The 19491-nt window shown below is 37.5% G+C and overlaps 1 protein-coding gene across 8 annotated transcripts in view; it reads right to left on the bottom strand.

The window, feature by feature from the left end:
- Positions 1-19491, bottom strand: part of PAPOLA (poly(A) polymerase alpha) — a 64266-nt gene that overhangs the window by 33132 nt on the left and 11643 nt on the right. For all 8 annotated transcript variants that reach the window (XM_021099683.1, XM_001929075.7, XM_021099685.1 and 5 more), the window contains exons 2-10: positions 13490-13663; positions 12952-13018; positions 11544-11625; positions 9680-9789; positions 9166-9219; positions 4305-4416; positions 2995-3084; positions 2766-2904; positions 1213-1285 (exon numbers count right to left, since the gene is read on the bottom strand). In XM_021099683.1, coding sequence (XP_020955342.1) covers positions 1213-1285; positions 2766-2904; positions 2995-3084; positions 4305-4416; positions 9166-9219; positions 9680-9789; positions 11544-11625; positions 12952-13018; positions 13490-13663 — 901 coding nt within the window. The remainder of the gene's footprint in view (positions 1-1212; positions 1286-2765; positions 2905-2994; positions 3085-4304; positions 4417-9165; positions 9220-9679; positions 9790-11543; positions 11626-12951; positions 13019-13489; positions 13664-19491) is intronic.

Genomic DNA, 19491 nt, shown 5'->3' with positions numbered 1-19491 from the left:
AAAGAAAAACCAGGTAAAGAGACATTGTTTTTAGAGAAATTCTTTACAGAATCAGCGATTTGGTCTAAACTAATGGTCTGTTTCCATCATTTGGGCATGACTATTTTGGCAACCTTACTAAAAACAGTGTGCCTGTCAAGCAAAAAAAATTCTACTTCGACATCTACTTGTTTAGTTTTTCTTTTTCCAACAATAGTAATATGGATGCACACACAATTACACTTTTGAGAAATGTCATATTACAATATGTTCTGTGTAAAATGAATTTTAAACAAGCTGGAAACTTAGTTTTAATATACCCTTAACTTATCAGGAGTAGAAGCTTATTAACATATGGTAAAACTACATTATCCACGCAGGTATCATTTTAAGAGGTAATGAACTGTTCATCTTACTCCATATACTATTGATAAAAATGGCATATCTCCACAGAGGAAATTGCAAACTCATATCCCTCCAAAATCAAATGTCTTGAGGTTTAGAAAACTTAAAAAGACACAGCCTGATGTCATTAACAAAATTTTAAACTGACAATATTTTTGATATTGTAATAAAAAAGCAAACTAATGTAGAAAAATAGAACTTCATAAACCTAGAAAGCCTTATTCAAACTTAAATTTTTAATCAATTAATAAAGTGCATGTTGTTAACACTTAAACTGAGTAAGCTGTAAAGGTTGTAACTTCCAAAGAAGCAAATGGAAACTCCTCTTTAGCCCATGGAATGCTTCTGTAATCTGAATTATCCAAACCAATTTTTACAATTATATCCTAGTAACTAAAGTGAAGTGTTTAAAAGTTATCTGCCACAGTTAAACATTAAGCAACAGTTTTTTCCCTACAATAACCCAATTTTAACAGAATATTTAGATCAAACAAAAAAAATACAGGGATTTTTAGTATCCTTTTATTATTATTTTTTAAGCACAAATGCCCACACAACTTTGACTTACAAGGCAGTTCTCTATAGAATAAATTAAAATGTTAGTGACTTTGGTATTATAAACTATGTACAATTAAATGTAGTTTTACAGGGTACATAATTACGCTTCTCACATCAGAGGACAATTATAGTTGAGATTAAAAAAAAGTGTAATACGAACATGTCCACTCATACGTTAATAGGATGGGAAGTCTCCCTGAAGTCTATGCAGAGGATTTTTACTTGTTATTGAACAGTTTGAATTTGTAGGGGAAAAAATAATACACTAACCCTTGGGTCCCATACAGGCAAATTAAGATTGCATTCTTCAGGCTGTTTCAATAGGACTGGATTTGGCCATTCCCTGTTTAAAAAGATTGTAGCACTTGATAAGACTATTGGATATTACCATCTACACGTATTTCGTTAAACATACAGCATTTGTGAATGTGATCCTTCTTCAATCATTTTGCACTCTTGGTATATATAATCTTTTATTCCTCTGTCGATGTTAAACTACTTGAAATACTTTTCCTCTTTGAAATTAACTTAAATCATCTGGTAGCTTTCTCTGACTGAAGTCAAACATCTCTGCTTCTCAAAGAACTGATAAAAAGCACTATTTACATAAAAAATACTATCCAAAGACATCTAACGTGTTCACCTTAACCCTGAGCAGGATAAATTCTCCCTTGAAAAGACAAAGAACCTGTCTTTATATTAGCTCCATCCAAAGATAACTGATGATGAAAAGTTAACTCGCTATAGGCAAAGGAGTACGAAAAATTTTAAGAACTGATTAGGAAAACATTTCTCTCGTTACTTACAGGCTGTAACACGAACATGTGTAATAAACATTGTAATGGGGACCACACTGTCTGCAAGATGTCTTCTATGAGGTTACTACTTCCGTCCTTTATAGACGAGATGGAAAAGTGGGAAGTATTTGCCACCTTTCATATCAAGGTCAGCTTCTTAAAAATACTATTTGCTATGTATGTACAGCATTAAGAGAAAACCTGGTAATGTTTAAGTGCTATCGAATCCATAAATGAGAAAACGTGTTCCTGAAAAGTGTAGCACAGTTCTAAATTCTAAATCGTCTCCAAAACTCTAATTTTTAAAAAAAGCCTCTTTTTTCAGAGGGAGGAGATACAGAGGTTGGCAGAAATGGGGAGGGAAGACAAATCTCTAAGATCAATTTGACTGAAAGGCAGGAACTCTAACCTTCTGGGCCAAACCAACTAATATGAAATGGTAATAATCTCTTACTCAAAAGAAAGAATGGTTGACAGATGTGACCATGCTGAAATGAAGGAGAGCTTAAAAAAAAAAGACAGACCTCTCTTGGGTTAATGACAAATTCAAAAAGGATGACCAAATGCTTTTTTTTAAGCACTCACAATTAAAAGCTTTACATATATATTGACATCTTTAATATCCTACTAAAGATAAATGGGTAGCTGAAAGCAAAAAACAACCACAAGGAACTAATGGCCTCAAAGAGTGGTATGTGTAAGTTTTTATCCAAAGTAATGATATCCCAACTTATGAACTCATTAGGTTTTAGCAGACAGTATAGCTAAAACTCACGAGTTTATTTGGAAGTAAGTTTACGCAGGGAAGTACAAATAGCATCTGCCTTACTATCCTGGGAAAGAGAGGGAAAGGAAGGGAATTTAGGTTTGCCATTTTCTACACAGCATGATCTCCCCAAGGCTACCTAAACTGCTACATAATGAACTAAAATTTGAATCTGAAACCAGCTGCAGAAATGTCATAGAAATAAGACTAAACTTCAGTGTCTACAATCAATTTTATTTTAATATAATCTAAACACATACCATTTAGAAAATACCAAGAAAAATTTATGTACAAGAGTTGATGCTATTGCATTTGGATAAAGCTGGCAAGTTCTTGCTACTAGCATAGCCCAGGAAACACCACCGAGGAAACCTAATATATTGGAATAGATGTTGTGGCCTGTTGATAAGGGAAAAGCAAAAAGAAAAGTTAGTGTTGAACAAAAGATTAAACATTTTTAATAAGCTAGCCAACAAATTCTGAACTCACGTTTGGCCCACAGTTTGATAGCTCTCAGGGTTAACCTGAAGTTGTCAATGTTTGGTACTAGATGTAAAATTTCATCGGTTACCCTGCAACCTGATTAACAGGAGTGAAAAGAACAGAACATTAAATCATCAAAAGTTCAGTGATAATATGTCTTTTAAATTTTCTGATAGTAATATCAAATTAAACAAAAATTTACTTGGTAGAATTAGTAATGTTAATAACAGGCAAATAAAAACTATAAAGCTTTTATCTCCTATCACAGGCACTACTCTAAACCAAAGAAATCTCAACTCTATGTAATCTGCCTTATCTCAAATTTCCAACCTATAATTTTTTTTTTTTTTTTTTTTTTTGTCTTTTTAGGGCCACTCCCTTAGCAATATGGACGTTCCCAGGCTAAGGGTCGAATTGGAGCTGCAACTGCCAGGCTACACCACAGCCATAGCAACTCAGGATGTGAGCCGCATCTGTGACCTACACTGCATGTCATGGCAACGCTGGATCCTTAACCCACTGAGTGAGGTCAGGGATAGAAATCACATCTTCTTGGATACTAGTCGGGTTCTTAATCCACTGAGCCACAATGTGAACTTCTCAACCCATAATTAAAACATCTTCCAGTTTAGATATACTGAAGAGGATTTGATCCACTTAAGTTTCCAAGAATTCTTTTTAAAGAGCATGGTAACAAGCAATGCCAAAACAAGTGTTCAAAGCTAAAACTTTTATACACGACAGTAGAAAATGTTACAAAGGTTATCAGAATCAAAATTAACTAGAGAGAGTTCCCATCGTGGCTCAGCAAAAATGAATCCATGAGGATGTGGGTTTGATCCCTGGCCTCACTCAGTTGGTTATGGAGCCAGTGTTGCCGTGGGCTGTGGTGCAGGCTGCAGACGCAGCTCAGATCTATCATTGCTGTGGCGGAGGCCGGCAGCTACAGCTCAGATTAGATGCCTAGGCTGAGAACCTCCACACACCTCGGGTACAGCCCTAAAAAGATGGGAAAAAAAAAAAAAAAAAAACCTAACTAGATTTACACAGCAAAGCCTAAACCAATAGCAAGAGTACAAATGTCAGACAGTCCTTAAATGCACCAGGAAGAAAAGAAATAACAGTGCAAGACATCAATGAATGTGACAAATTATCAGATACCCTTCTGTCATTTAACTATTAAGTAAAGCTCATTTTATTTAACTCACTATAGATAAACTATGTGGCTATTAAAAGCTTCATTATAAAACGAGTTAAAAAGTACTTCATATTTGACCAAAATTGCTACTATGCAAAAGGAAATAGGTTTTACATACCGTTAAGACTTCTTATACATCTTATATCTAAATTTTTAAGCAGACTGTCATCTCGTAAGTCCAAGTCTTCTGGAATAGTCTGCAGTGCTAATCTTGCAAACAAAATATCAATCTAAAACAAGAACAAAACATTCCGTATCTATCAAACTATTTTTAAGGCATTTCTGTAAAAAAGAAAACATGTAATACCTTAAAACCAGGATCTGCTAGGAGTTCCCGTCGTGGCTCAGCAGGATCTGACTAGCATCCATGAGGGTTCGGGTTCGATCCCTGGCCTTGCTCAGTGGGTTAAGGATCCGGCACTACCGTGAGCTGTGGTGTAGGTCACAGACGCAGCTTGGATCTGATGTTGGGTGGTGATGGTGTAGGTTGGCAGCTACAGACAGCTCCATTCAATCCCTAGCCTGGGAACCTCCATGTGCCACAGGCGCAGCCCTAAAAAGCAACAAAACAAAACAGGATCTGCTAACCATTTGTTAAATGACAATGCCTCTCAAAGTCCAAACAAAATTCTTAACACAGGTATTTTTTTTTTTGTCTTTTCTAGGGCCCCACACGCGGCATGTGGAGGTTCCCAGCCTAGGGGTCTAATCGGAGCTGTAGCTGCCGGCCTTCACCACAGCGAGGCCAGATCTGAGCCGTGTCTTCGACCTGATCTACACCACAGCTCACGGCAATGCAGGATCCTTAACCCACTGAGCAAGGCCAGGGATCAAACCTGCAATCTCATGGTTCCTAGTCAGATTCGTTAACGACTGAACCACTGAGCCACAACGGGAATTCCTTATCACAGGTATTTTAATCAGATGCTAAAACATGATAATACTAAACATAAAGTGTATATATAGCTACTTGTCATTTTTTTTTTTTTTTCTTTTTATGGCCACAGCTGCAGCATATGGAAGTTCCCAGGCTAAGGGGCAAATGGGAGCTTGGTCTCTGCAACTTGTGGCAACACTGGATCCTTAACTCACTGAGCAAGGCCAGGGATTAAACCTGCATTCTTATGGATACTAGTCAGTCTTAACCCACTGAGCAACACTGGGAACTCCAGGTACTTGTCATTTTAATCACACTAAGTTTAATTCATTAAGATTGCAAAATACATAAATATACTGGATTACTCTATTTATAATGGATTAGTCTATCTAGTTATATATACTATTTAGTTAGTACATACTGGATTACTGTTTAGTTCGTCACCTCTATGAACTGTGAATTGATTATATCCTAAGAGATGCCCAAATATAAGGCCAATATGGTTATATGTGGCCCAAATATACACGGCAATAAAAAGGGAGAGCCTTATATTTAAGAACTTAGGTATCTATGATATTATAGTCTGTTTCTCCAAATTAGCTTTGCTAAATAGAAACAAAACAAAACAAAAACTGGCTAATTTTGAAGACTTAGAGAATGCAACTGACAAAACTTTTTTTTTTTTTTTTCAAGGAAAGATGGAAGGCAAAGAAACTTAGCACAGATTTGGTAATTATTCCTGAAGGTTGATTTCATGGTTCCAAACTTTGAATGGTGCTAGAGAAACAAACATCTTCTTTAAGATTACTTTATTTATTTATTTTTTTGTCTTTTTGTCTTTTCTAGAGCCATACCAGCAGCATAGGGAGGTGCCCAGGCCGAGGGTCGAATCGGAGCTATAGCTGCCAGCCTACACCAGAGCCACAGCAATGCCAGATCCGAGCCACGACTGCAGCCTAACACCACGGCTCTTGGCAACGCCGGATCCTTAACCCACTGAGCGAAGCCAGGGATTGAACCCGAAACCTCATGGTTCCTAGTCGGATTTGTTAACCACTGAGCCACGACGGGAGCTCCAAGATTACTTTAAAATGCAGTAATTTAAAAGCTTACTGTGAAAAATCATTTAAACATTCAGCTAAAGGTTAGGAAAAAAACTGTACATTTACACAATTATTTGTAGTACAGCCTAAATTTTCCAATGATACAGATTACAAAGTACAGTATCTCCTCCAATTTAGACAGAAATAAAGACTATATGCTCACAAGAGTTCCCACTGTGCCTTAGGAGGTTAAGAATCTGACCAGTATCCAAGAGGATGCGGGTTTGATCCCCGGCCTCCCTCAGTGGGTTAAGGTTCCAGCATTGCTGTGAGCTGCGGCATAGGTCACAGATGTGGCTCAGATTCTATGTTGCCGTGGCTGTGGTGTAGGTCCACAGCTGCAGCTCCAGTTCAACCCCTAGCCTGGGACCTTCCATATGCTGCAGGTGCGGCCCTAAAAAGACAAACAAAACTAAACATGCAGCTGGAGGTTAGGAAAAAACTGTGCACTTACACGATTACTTGTGGTACAGCCTAAATTTTCCAATGATACAAAGTCCAGTATCTCTTCCAATATAGGCAGAAATAAACATTATATGCTCATAGGAGTTCCCACTGAGGAGCAACAGGACCAGCAGCATCTTGGTAGCGCTGGGACGCAGATTTGATTCCCGGCCTGGCACACTGGGTTAAGGATCCCCCCTGGGTGCAGCTGCAACCTGGACTGCAACTGTAGCTTGGATTGATCCCTGGCCTAGGAACTCCATAGGCCATGGGATGGCCAAAAAAAAAAAAAGACCATATGCTCTAAAAAAATATGTAACTCAAAAAGGACCTCAGGGAGTTCCTGTTGTGGCACAGTGGAAACAAATCCAACTAGTATCCATAAGGATGTGGGTTTGATCCCTGGCCTTGCTCAGTGGGTCGGGAATCTGGCACTGCCATCAGCTGTGGTATAGGTCACAGACGTGGCTCGGATCCCGCACTGCTGTGGCTGTGGCATAGGCCCGGCAGCTATAGTTCTGATTTGACCCCTAGCTTAGGAACTTCCATATGCCACAGGGGAGGCCCTAAAAAGAAGGAAAGGAAAAAAAAAAAAAGGCAACTCAGGGATGACGATGACATTTTAAAAAGTCCGCATAAAATCACTTAACAAGATGTTGAAATTGAAAGGCATTCTCTAAAACAACATTATTTATTTTAGATACAATGAATGTACAGATAACTAACACATTAAATAGTTCAGGTAACCATTCTGACTTTCATCTCCATCCTGAAAAGTTTACACAATCGAATTGAGTCTCCAAAAAACTCTCCCTTTGTTGGTAATGTTCTTTTTGAGAAAACAGCATATAGCCTACATTACAGATTATTTTATATTTATTTAAAAACTCACAGTAAATCAAAACTGCCTAAACTTGATAATCCTTTACAAAAATTAACATTTTATATCTATTAAGGTTACTTGTATCTCAGAGATAGTTATGCAACAAATATAGAAACCACCTCTTTTTTTTTCTTACAAAACAATGAAGTATTACTCCTCCAGTTTCTAAAATTTCATAACGTTCATTACTATCAGACTTTCCAGCACCATTATGTAAGGTGGAAGTAACACAACAAATAACTTAAGTTGCTTCACTGTCAGCTTTGCTGCAACTACTTTCACTATACATGCTGAAAACAGCACAGAGAATGGCACATCACTTCAAGAATTTGAGCTCATATATCCTCCACTGTCAGAAAATATTTCAGTATACATAACAATCAGGTCACAATTTCCTATCAACTTCTTAAATATTTAATTTAAATAAAGCCAAGGCAAAGTTCTATTTGCAAAAACATACTGTGTTATATTAATGTTTCTAAAACTATAAGTATCTAAAATTTGAACATGGAAAAACTATTAAGTAAACTATTCCACAGGCATATTTATTTTTAACAAATACAATTAAAAATTTTTTGATGTCTTCATAGTTTATTTTTCTAAATTTTTTTTTTACTATAGTTGACGTACCATGTTGTGTCCACTTCTGCTGTACAGCAAAGACCCTGTCATACATACATATATGTGTGTGCGTGTGTGTGTGTGTGTGTGTGTGTGTGTATATATATATATATTCCTTTTCTCATATTATCTTCAATCACGTTCTGTCACAAGAGACTGAATACAGTTCCCTGTGCTGTACAGTAGGACCTCATTACTTATCCATTCTAAATGTAATAGTTTGCATCTACTAATCTCAAATACGTGGTCTACCCCATTCCCTCCTGCCTCCGCTCAGCTCCCAAAAGTCTGTTCTCCACGTCTGTGAGTCTGTTTCTGTTCTATAGATAGGTTCATTTTGCCACATTTTAGATTCCACATGTAAGTGATATCATATGGTATTTACGTCTTTCTGACTTACTTCATCTAGTATGATAATCTCCAGTTGCATCCATGTTACTGCAAATAGCATTATTTTGTTCTTTTTTATGGCTGAGTAGTATTCCATTGTGTGTAGCAGCATTTCATAGTTAGTATTTCATTACTTCTGTCTATATTTTAACTCCTAGTTTCACTAGGCTCTTTAAAAAAAAAAAAAAAAAAAAAAAAAAAACTGGAGTTCCCGTTGTGGCTCAGCAGTTAACGAATCTGACTAGGAACCATGAGGTTGAGGGTTCGATCCCTGGCCTTGCTCAGTGGGTTAAGGATCCAGCGTTGCCGTGAGCTGTGGTGTAGGCTGCAGATGTAGCTTGGATCCTGCATTACTGTGGCTGTGGTGTAGGCTGGCAGCTACAACTCTGATTGGACCCCTAGCCTGGGAACCTCCATGTGCCGCGGGAGCAGCTCAAGAAATGGCAAAAAGACAAAAAAAAAATTAAAAAATTAAAAAATTTTTTAAAAAGACTAAAAACAGTATATCCTACAAAGATTTGGCAATAACTTCCATTTCAAAAAAACTTAATTCTTACCAGTATCACACTAACTCCCAAATTACAAAACTTTAAAATAAATCATGTTTTTACCTATATCTATCAAAATTACACATAGAAATACTTGTCTATTTGAACCTTACCTCTATCCCATCAAAACACAGTTTGATAACTGGTACAAATGCCTCTTCAACAGCCTATGAGACAATTAAAACAAATTCAGTGTCTGTGAAAAGCTATACATTAGACCTATACCAGTTTTAGTGCTTTTAAATGAATGCATACTTGAACCTGTTTGAATATAATTTAGCATAATGCCTCACAGACTAGGTTCTCAGTAAATAACTTTAAGACACTGGAATCCTGAAGCAGACATGCCTAAGTTCAAATCTTTGATCTCTGCCACTCAGATACGTGATGGTGGCCAAGTTGCTTAACAGTTATTTCGTTTGCCTCATTTCCTACTCTAGACATGAGATTACAAATTTATGATTTTGGACTTAATGTAAAAAATAAAATGCAACCATACACGTGGAGCTTAAAAGGGTCTGACAAACTCCAAGAGCTCAATAAATTAACGGCTGTATCATAAAACTAACTCAGTTGACTAAATCAGTTTTTATAACTCCTCCCCTCTTGCCCTGAACATTTACGCACTCTTAAATCTTTCACTTCTTCCTGCAATTTCAACTTATCATAGAATGAGGTGAAAAAGTCACTTCGATCAACATGTCTTGGTGCAACACACAACGCATCAATATCGGCACCTAAAAAAAAAAAAAAAAAAAATTAAGCCCATTAACCACTAATTAACTACTTCAAGAAAATTGTTTTCCATATTATTATGGAAATAATTGATGTTGAAAATCCACCAACATTATACTGATGGGCCTGTAAAAGTGCACTCTTCTCCTTAAGAAAAATTACCAGTCATTATAAGAAAAATATGACCCTAATTGATGAGACCTTTTTTTCCTGCAGCACCCTCTTGTAATTATAGTGGCCCAGGTAAACTAGGAGTCAAAGAAAGGTGACTCAGGACAGTTAGGGTGAGAGAAGGGATTTCAGGAATACACCCAACATCTTAGTGTCATTAGTCACAGCCATGTCAATGAACTAATGAGTAAAACAAAAAAATACAATTTTTGCCTATACATTGTGACTGGTGCTTATGGGTTCTGATCTGCCCCTCAATGGAACCTATACACTTCGAGAAGGACCAATGGCAAGGATCCAAAGAGGCAGACCATGGTAAGACAGCTGTTATTAATTTAGTGCTAGGAAGTTATATGTTATTAATTTAGTGCTTGACTGAATACACAAGGAGAACAACAACAAAAAAGATGATTAAAAACAATAACTGGGATCAGAAAAGAAACAGATCAATATGGAATCAGGTCATCGTAGCCATTTGCCTGAAAGACTCAATATTTGAACTACTACCTCTGAAGGCTGTATGTCTGGCATATTCATGAAGGGGAGAAGGGCAGAGTTCACAGGACACATCAAAAGCAAATGCACTACTAACAGCACAGAGTAGTGGAGATGGGGAGGAGAAGTAATGCCACAACAAAGAGAACGTGAGACTGGCAGATACTTTTAAGGCAGTCAGTGGTTAAGGGCTGAAGATTCCAGCCTCAGACTGGCAAGAGTTAGAATCCTAGCTCTGCCAAGAGATGACTGGGAGAAACTGTTCAAGCTGTCTCAGACTTATGTATTTGTTATATAAGAATAAAAATAATGAGGAAGAAATAAGATTATGAAGACCAAAATCTTAACTCAGCCTTCAGTAAAAAAGAGCTCGGTAATGTTCTCTGCTATAACATTCTTATTGTTATTTATTTATACAGAGGAAAAACCTACAAGTGTAACTAAGAAAGTATTAAAAGCGATTACTAATGGCTGCAGATATTTTTTTTGGCTCTGCCCACAGCATATGAAAAGTTCCTGGGCCAGGGATCAAACCCATGGCGCAGCACCAACCTGAGCTGGTGCAATGACAATGCAGGATCCTTAACCCACTGTGCCACAAGGGAACTCCCCCCCCCCTTTTTTGGCCTAACTCTATTTCACATCTACAATAAATACATGAGGAAATCCACAGGTTCATTTTTTTTCAAGCTTTTTGTTCTGATTTCCAGATTAACATTCTTTAGGTAGAAGAAATGACACAGCAGCACTATCCAAAAGATCTCTCCAAAGGGAAAACTGAACTTTATGTGCACTTTCCAATACGTTAGTCACCAGCCACATGTCATTATTCAACAATGAAAATGTAACCACTTCTACTGAGAAGGAGAATTTTTTATTTTACTTAAAAGTGCACTGGACAGTGCAGGTATAGAAAGCATCATTTTGTATCTTTCTTCTTACCAAAATTTAGGCTCCCTGAAGTACTAAGTACTCTCTTCCATGCAAACCTAAGCTGTACATAATACATCACAAGTAACTGAGATGATGTCACTATAATTTTCAAGAAATTAAAAATCTTCCTTCTCAAGATAATTATAACACTATTTACCTTTTGTGTGTACTCCTAATCTGTAAGATCCAAATGTAAAAATTTTCCCACCAACATTTTCAATTACAGACTGTGGAAGATTCTGTTGAAGTAAACAAAAAAAATTAGTTATTTTGCCAGTGGAGCATAAAGATAACTTATTTCTTAAAAAAAAAAAAAAAGAAAAGAAAAGAAAAAAAAAAAAAGAAGTACATTCCAAAGATTTCCATGCAAATTTAGAAAGAGTATAAACAAATTATAGGCTCTGAACAAAGCTAAACTTTTTGATGATTCCTTAGAGCAGAAACACCAGGACAGTCACCTTCTGGTGTCCTGGCACCACTATAAAGTACTTTGGAGACTACTTAACTGCCCTTAGTGGAAAGATGATGTCCATCCACACAAAAAACAATCTTTTTCTTTTTGGGGGGGGGGGGGCACAGCACATGGAAGTTTCTGGGCCAAAGACTGGATCTGATCTCAAGTAGCGACCTACACGGCAGCTGCAGCAACGCCAGATCCTTTAACCACTGCACCACAGCAGGAACTCCAACACAAAAAAATAATCTCAATGTTCTCTTTATTTATTAATTTCTCAGTAAAGTCTTCTTCGGTAGCAGAACATAAGAGAGACCACTCCTCCATACCACCCTCCCAATGTGACATACACTGTTACTCCCAACACCTTAAAATTAAACTGTGAAAAGCTCAGGAACTCTCTTATTTTTTTAAGGGCATGTATAATCATCACTTACAGAAAACGGACAATCTATATCTATAATATCACATTTTTAAAAAGTGGACAACACCATGTCTTCCTATATTTACATATTTTAAAAACCCACTTGTAAAGTTAGCCCAGTTATTTAAATTTAGCCACCAAGGAGTTCCTGTCGTCACTCAGCAGTAGCGAACCAAACTAGTATCCATGAGGACGCGGATTCGATCCCTGGCCTTGCTCAGTGGGTTAAGGATCTGGCATTGCCTTGAGCTGTGGTGTAGGCCGGCAGCTACAGCTCTGACTTGACCATTGGCCTGGGAACTTCCATATTGCGTGAGTACAGCCCTAAAAAGACAAAAAAAAAAAAAAAAAAAAAAAAAAAGAATTCCTTAAAAGGTAACCAGATTCTAAAATACTTAATATACACGTTTAATACATTTTTAAAGCACCCTTTGGGAGAACACTTGTTATTTCTGTAAAGTGTATAATTACTGAGTTTCAGCTTTGAAGTGCTGAGACCTAAAGTACTTATAAAATCACTGAATTGTTATTTTTCCTGCTTTCAAATACAGAAACCAAATATGTTTTTTGTTGTCAATAATCTAAAAGACTCCACACTAAAGACTCTAAATACACTCAGATAAGAACAGATTTTGAGACAACTGTGCTCAGCTGACAAGTTACCCACATACAAACAAGTCACCTTACCTTGCTTTCACTGATTTCTCGTATCCACTCTTTGACCAGGTTATTTAATTTCCCCAAAATTAAAATCCTGTTGATAGAACAAATGTCAATCAAGCATCAAGTTGTTTTTACAGATAATTACTAATTAAAAATGAAAAAGCTTTCAATAAGTGGCTTCCTAAATTTTAACCAATGTTTAAGTTATCAGAAAAAAAAGTATAATGTAGCTTGCTACATGGAGGCACTGTTACACTGGGTAATGCATTCCTTTAGCGAGTGAGGCATTCCGCTTTCTGACAACTCTATAGTACTATACTAACCAAAGGTGCTATGAATCAAAAATTAAGGGAAAAGAACCTTATACAGACAAAAAAAAACTTTTCTAGGTATCACTCTTGTCAAAGAGATATACATTTAGGAAAAACCTGACTTTCAAAGTACACAGAATTCCTCAAAATAAGTTTATTACATTCATAAAGAACTGTAATTAACAACACACACACACCACACACACACACACACACACACACACACACACACCACACACACATATACTGACCTGCGCTGCAGTTCCTCTTCCTCTTCAAAAACCCCAAAGGGCTTCAGAGTCTCAATGAGCTTCTGTGTAAGCAGGCAGTCAGTCTCCTTGGGGGCTGCTAAGCTGATGGGAGAGGTAATGCCATAGTGCTTCTGTGGCGGCTGTGTCTGTTGTGATCCCTGCGTTGTAACTGGACTGCAAACAGAACTGGATAAAATTACTGCCCAAAAAAGGCCTACAATTTGACCTAAATCAGCATGATTAGAAAACTGCTTTAGTAAAACGCATTTCTAAACATAGTTGGTTCCCTGCCAGACCCCAAAAAACTTTCAAGACATTTTGTCTTACAACAAAAAGCAATGCGAAAATCTAAGTGACCAAAAATAAAACATTAGTTCTCCCACTGCAAGGATTTTAACTTTGTCACTATCTAATTATCAAAATACACTATAAATAAGAATTCAGATCTCCACTGTGGTGCAACAGGACCAAGGGTGTCTCTGCAGTGGCAGGAACATGGGTTCAATCACCAGCCCTGAGCAATGGGTTAAGTAAGGATCCAGCGTTGCCTCAGCTGTGGCCTAGGTCACAGCCCTGGCTCGGATTTGATCCCTAGCCCAGGAACTCTATATGCTGCAAGGTGGCCCAAAAAGAATCCAGGTCAGATATCCTAAAAGAAAAATGCAATCTAGATACAGTGAACTTGAGAAATTTTACTTCTTGAAAACAAGCCAAATCTATTATTTAAAATTTTTATTTCCAGAGAGGAAACTTCCATATACCACAGGTGTGGCCATGGAAAAAAAAAAACAAAAACCAACCTAACTGAATAATACGAAACCAGGTAAAGGCTAAGAAAGAAGCAAATATCTTGAATTAGCTATGTGCCCCAAATTCTGTTCCTTAAGAAATAAAGTTCTTTATACACACACACACGCCTCTACCTTTTTTTTTTAACAAGTTCTAGATCCTAGATACATTTTTTTTACATTAAAGTGCAATAATCTACTAAAGCATAAGGTGCCAAGAATTCTATGCAGTTAAGTCCCATTATGCATGTACTACCTATCCCTAGATTCTGGTTTATACTGTCACTGTGGGACTTTGTCTTCTGTTATCAACACAAACCTAAGAATGCCAGGAAGCCCATAATGTTTGCTACTAAATGGTCACTGGGAAATACGGCACTTAATCAATGTTTCGGGAACTAGTTATCCACTGTCTCAATTTAACTCAGATTTTAGGAGTTTCCCAGTGGCTCAGTGGTTAACAAATCCGACTACAAACCATGAGGTTTTGGGTTCAACCCCTGGCCTTGTCCTCAGGCATTGCCATGAGCTGTAGTGCAGGTTGCAGACGAGGCTCGGATCTGGCATTGCTGTGGCTCTGGTGCAGGCCAGCAGCTACAGCTCTGACTGGACCCCTAGCCTGGGAATCTCCATGTGCCGCGGGTGCGGCCCTAAAAAAAGACAAAAAAAAAAAAAAAAAAAAAAAGATTTTACAGTAACATTTGCTGAGTAAATATAAATCAGATCACTTGCTCCTCCTACTTTAAACTAAACAGCTATACAAGGTTATGATGTTAATTCAGAGCTGGGGATACACTAAGCACCATCAAAAGATTAAGTATCTTACATTAATGTTCCATATTTATGTAGCGTCTTCCATGATTAAAATCTATTAATTAACACAAGCATAAATGAATTCATGATATCTTAATACATACTTTCGTCACTCAACAAGCGGTTTATCGGGTTCCATAAAACTAACCAAAAAGGTGGCCTTCAGGAGTTCCCTAGTGGCTCAGCAAGTTAAGGATGTGGCATTGCCACTGCTGTGGCTGTGGTTACTGCTGTGGCACAGGTTTGATCCCTGGCCTGGCAACTGCCAAAAAAAAGAAATAAAAATAGTGGCTTTCGAAACTGTCTAACCTTTTGAAAATCTTCCTTCACAACATACGCTACAGATTTCAGGTAAACCATGTATTAAGTGTAAAACAAATACACTGACCACATATCTTAGCATAACTATATTATGTTGCATTGTTCACCGCTTCAGATGATTATCTCCAAGTAAACTACAGCCCTTCACGACCACCTCAGAACTGTAAGTGATTTTAGCATAAGGAGGGCCAAAGTGTAAAGTTTATTCTAGCTAGATGTGGTTCAAGCAAGGAAAGCTTTAAGTCAAGTATAAACTGAACTCAGGTTTTCCTATCAATAACCCCCCCCTTTTTTTTGGTTTTGAGCAAATAGTTTATCTGTATTCTTTTCCTTTTTGAAAGGGCTAAATTTACTGTCAGCTGAGTTTGGATCATCGACAAAATATGAGTATCCATTCTCTGTGGGATTAAGCTTTCTTGCTTGTTGCCTATTTTTTCTTTCTCAAATATCATTTTTCATTGTCATGCAAAAAAAAAAAAACAAAACAAACAATGCTTGGAAAGCACATCTCCTTTAACTATATTACGAGATTACTACAGACTCAGAATTCTTTATTTATTTATTTTTTTTGGTCTTTTTAGGGCCGCACCTGTGGCATATGGTGGTTCCTAGGCTACAGGTCGAATCAGAGCTGTAGCTGCCGGCCTGCACCACAGCCACAGCAACTCAGGATCCGAGCTGCATCTGCAACCTACACCACAGCTCACAGCAATCCTGATCCTTAACCCACTGAGTGAGGCCAGGAATCGGAACCATGTCCTCAGGGATACTAGTCGGGTTCATTAACCACTGAACCACGACGGGAACTCCAGACTCAGAATTCTAAATTCTTACCAAGTTTATCTACCCTAATTTGAAAAAAAAAAAAAAATGTTAATGTCTACATTAGTTTCCACATCAACATTCTGATGGGGAAAAAAAATCATATGCCAGTTGTCAATTTTTATCTATTCAAAATGTTGTCACACCAATAAGATAAAACCACCATTTGGAGTTCTCTTGTGGCACAGAGGGTTAAGGATCCAGCATTGTCACTGCAGCAGCTTTGGTCACTGCTGTGCTACGGGTTGAACCCCTGGCCCAGGAACTTCTGCATGCCGCATCCAAAAAGAAACAAGAAAGAAAAAGAAAAAACATTTACCTGTCCCATCTAATTCAAGAACATATACAGCAAATATCTTTATATGTAGAGAAGATATATCTAATACAAGTATACATATAAGACGTATATAAAACATAACATATATAAAACAAATCACAACCAAATAAAAGGAAAGAAACAAAAACACGTCTGAAAGGTACAAGATACCTGTGCCTCCGATACAAATGGCTTAATCTCATCCTAAGCAGACAGACTAGGGATTCCAGGCTGCCAGATGCTCTGAATGTCCAAAATATCCCAAGCAGAAACATTAACTATAACTGAACTTTGAATGGAAGAAGTCAATTGTTTCCATTTAGTTATAGCGTTAGAAATTAAGGAGAGTTATAAAACAATCTGTTCTATTAAAACAAATATACACACTCCAATACTGGTTAACCTGAAGGATCTTACCTACTTTCTCCTGGAACACTCCAGACAGCTATCAATGCCAAGAATGCAAAGTTTTCTCTCCCATTCTTCAACACCTCAGACACCTGCCCATGACCATCACTTTCTAGAGATTCTACCAGTATTTCATTTTCTTTCGATATTATACTATTTTTAAAATAACTTCTACAATATATAAAACAATGAGGAAAAAACTAGATATGGAGGCACAGTATTTGTGATCCATTAAAACTTCTTTCTCATCTTCAATTTAAGTATCAACACTTGTGCTTTTCCTGAGCAACTAGCTCATTTTCACCTCATGAACATATTTGTATTTATCTTCAGGATAAATTTTTTTTTTCTTTCTTTCTTTTTTTGGCCTTTTAGGGCTGCACCTATGGCACATGGAGGTTCCCAGGCTAGGGGTCTAATCAGAGCTACAGCCGCCGACCTACACCACAGCCACAGCAACACCAGATCGTGTGCAACTTACACCACAGCTCTGGGCAACGCTGGATCCTTAACCCACTGAGCAGGGTCAGAGATAGAACCCGCATGGTTCCTAGTCAGATTCATTGCCGCTGCACCACAACAGGAACTCCACTACCTAAATTCTTACCAACAAGTTTTCTGTTCTACAAAATTCAAAAATTACTGTGCTTCCATAGACAAATTTTAGTACCCTAATTTCCTGCTATTTTATGTCTCTATCCTTATTCTTCCTTTTCATCCACCTTTAATGAAAACATTTTGCTAGTTTTTAACATATGACTAAAACTCCTAAAAGTCTTAACCCTTTCTGGATCAGAGCAAAATATAAATACCTACACACTGTGTGTGTGTGTGTGTGTGTGTGTGTGTGTGTGTGTGTGTGTGAACTTTGCCTCCCCCCTCCCCCCGAAATCACAAGACAGGCAAGCACTCCTTCTATCCCACTTTTCGGGGGGTCAGGAGGGAGGAAGGAAGAGGACACAATACTAAATACTTCCAGAATTCTTCTCTCCAGGTATCTTCTTTATAATATTTAAAATAATCTTCATCAGGCAAAGCTTACACAGGATATAGGCCCATCTCTCCTTTTTTAATTTCAACAACATTCTATAGAACAATTCCATCCCCACTACACTTGTTCTGACTCTTGGCATCTTGGCCCACTTTTTCCACTCCCTTGTTATGCCAGTCCACCATCCATACTGCTACTAAAAACTCCCATGACTTCCAGTAATGGCATTCAAAACTCAGTCCACAAAATCTGCTCTCGACCCAGAAGCAATCTAATAAAGCAGAAAGAGAGAAAGCAGGCCTGATTTCATAACTACTAGTTACACCACTCAGGTTTCATTTCTGTAGCTTGTTATATCATTCTTAAGTTGTACCTCTATGGATTTACATTATAATTTATCAAATCTCTTCTCTGCTTCAGATGGCAAACTAGGAATCTGAAAGTTTTATGAACCAAAGACCAGTTTCCAAATAAGGTCCATCCTTTCCCCATGCTAGGCCACCTAAGACCTAACGCTACCTAGGATAAATATTTAGGTACTTAGAAAGAGCAACATTTTTGTGAAATTGGCATGTACACTTTAGGCTGCTTATTTAGGCTAGATATTTGTTTCAAAAGTTTAGGTATCCAATTTAACCAATGTGTATGCTCTGAAATATCAAGAACCACTCTGGTGTAATAACTATAAAGCTAACTCAAACAGTACAAGTTCCCACGATTTGTAAACTCTAGTTTATTAGCCACAGATTCAAAGTATGATCAATCTTTGGATATATTATATTAACAAACACTTCAAGTCAGTGAGGAAAGTACAGAACACTCAAATGAAAGACCTACACTAGTGCCTGTTTTCTCTAACTGAATGAAATCCAAAGAGGATTATCACTTTTATGGGGGAGAAAAAAGGCAAAAAAGCACAAATAGTGTTCATCTGTTTTGCAGCAAGCCATTTCAGAGACAGGCAGCACACACCTTCAACAGTCGGCAAGAGTGGCACCACCAAGCACCTTCCCCAGGAAATACGTAAATTCAGCATCAGACTACCAGAGTTTTGTCTGTGAGCTGCTATGCTTTAATATCAATTTATTCTGTGTATCCATTAGCAAGACATGTCCTAAGGTAACTCATTCTTCACTTTATGCCATTTGGCTTACAAAAGGCTTCATAGGACCACTCTACTTTCAAACAACAAAGGAAACGTGTATTCTTAATACATTAAGTCAACTTTTTAAAAAGTCTCACTACAAATCAAGAAAGCAAGTTAAGATAAACCTTTTTTTTTCTGCCAGATTGGATAAAAACAAAGCTGATGTACAACTGGTAAAAATGAAAGACATTATAAACCTTAAGTGTTGGTAAGTTAACAAAATGAGCACTCTTTCCAGTACAAAGGAAGTAAACTTGGAGAGAGCACCTTAAAGAGCAATCTGGTAATATTCATCAAAAAAAATTTTTTTTCTTTTTAGGGCCGCACCAGCCAGGGGACTTGACACTGAACAGATGAATTCAAGTTCACGGTGAAATGGGTTTTTCTCCTTTTCCT

The sequence above is a fragment of the Sus scrofa genome, chromosome 7, assembly GCF_000003025.6.
Source record: "Sus scrofa isolate TJ Tabasco breed Duroc chromosome 7, Sscrofa11.1, whole genome shotgun sequence".
In the NCBI taxonomy this organism is placed as follows: Eukaryota; Metazoa; Chordata; class Mammalia; order Artiodactyla; family Suidae; genus Sus; species Sus scrofa.
Note: the sequence above shows the minus strand (reverse complement) of the source record. Positions and strands in the feature narration are given on the sequence as shown.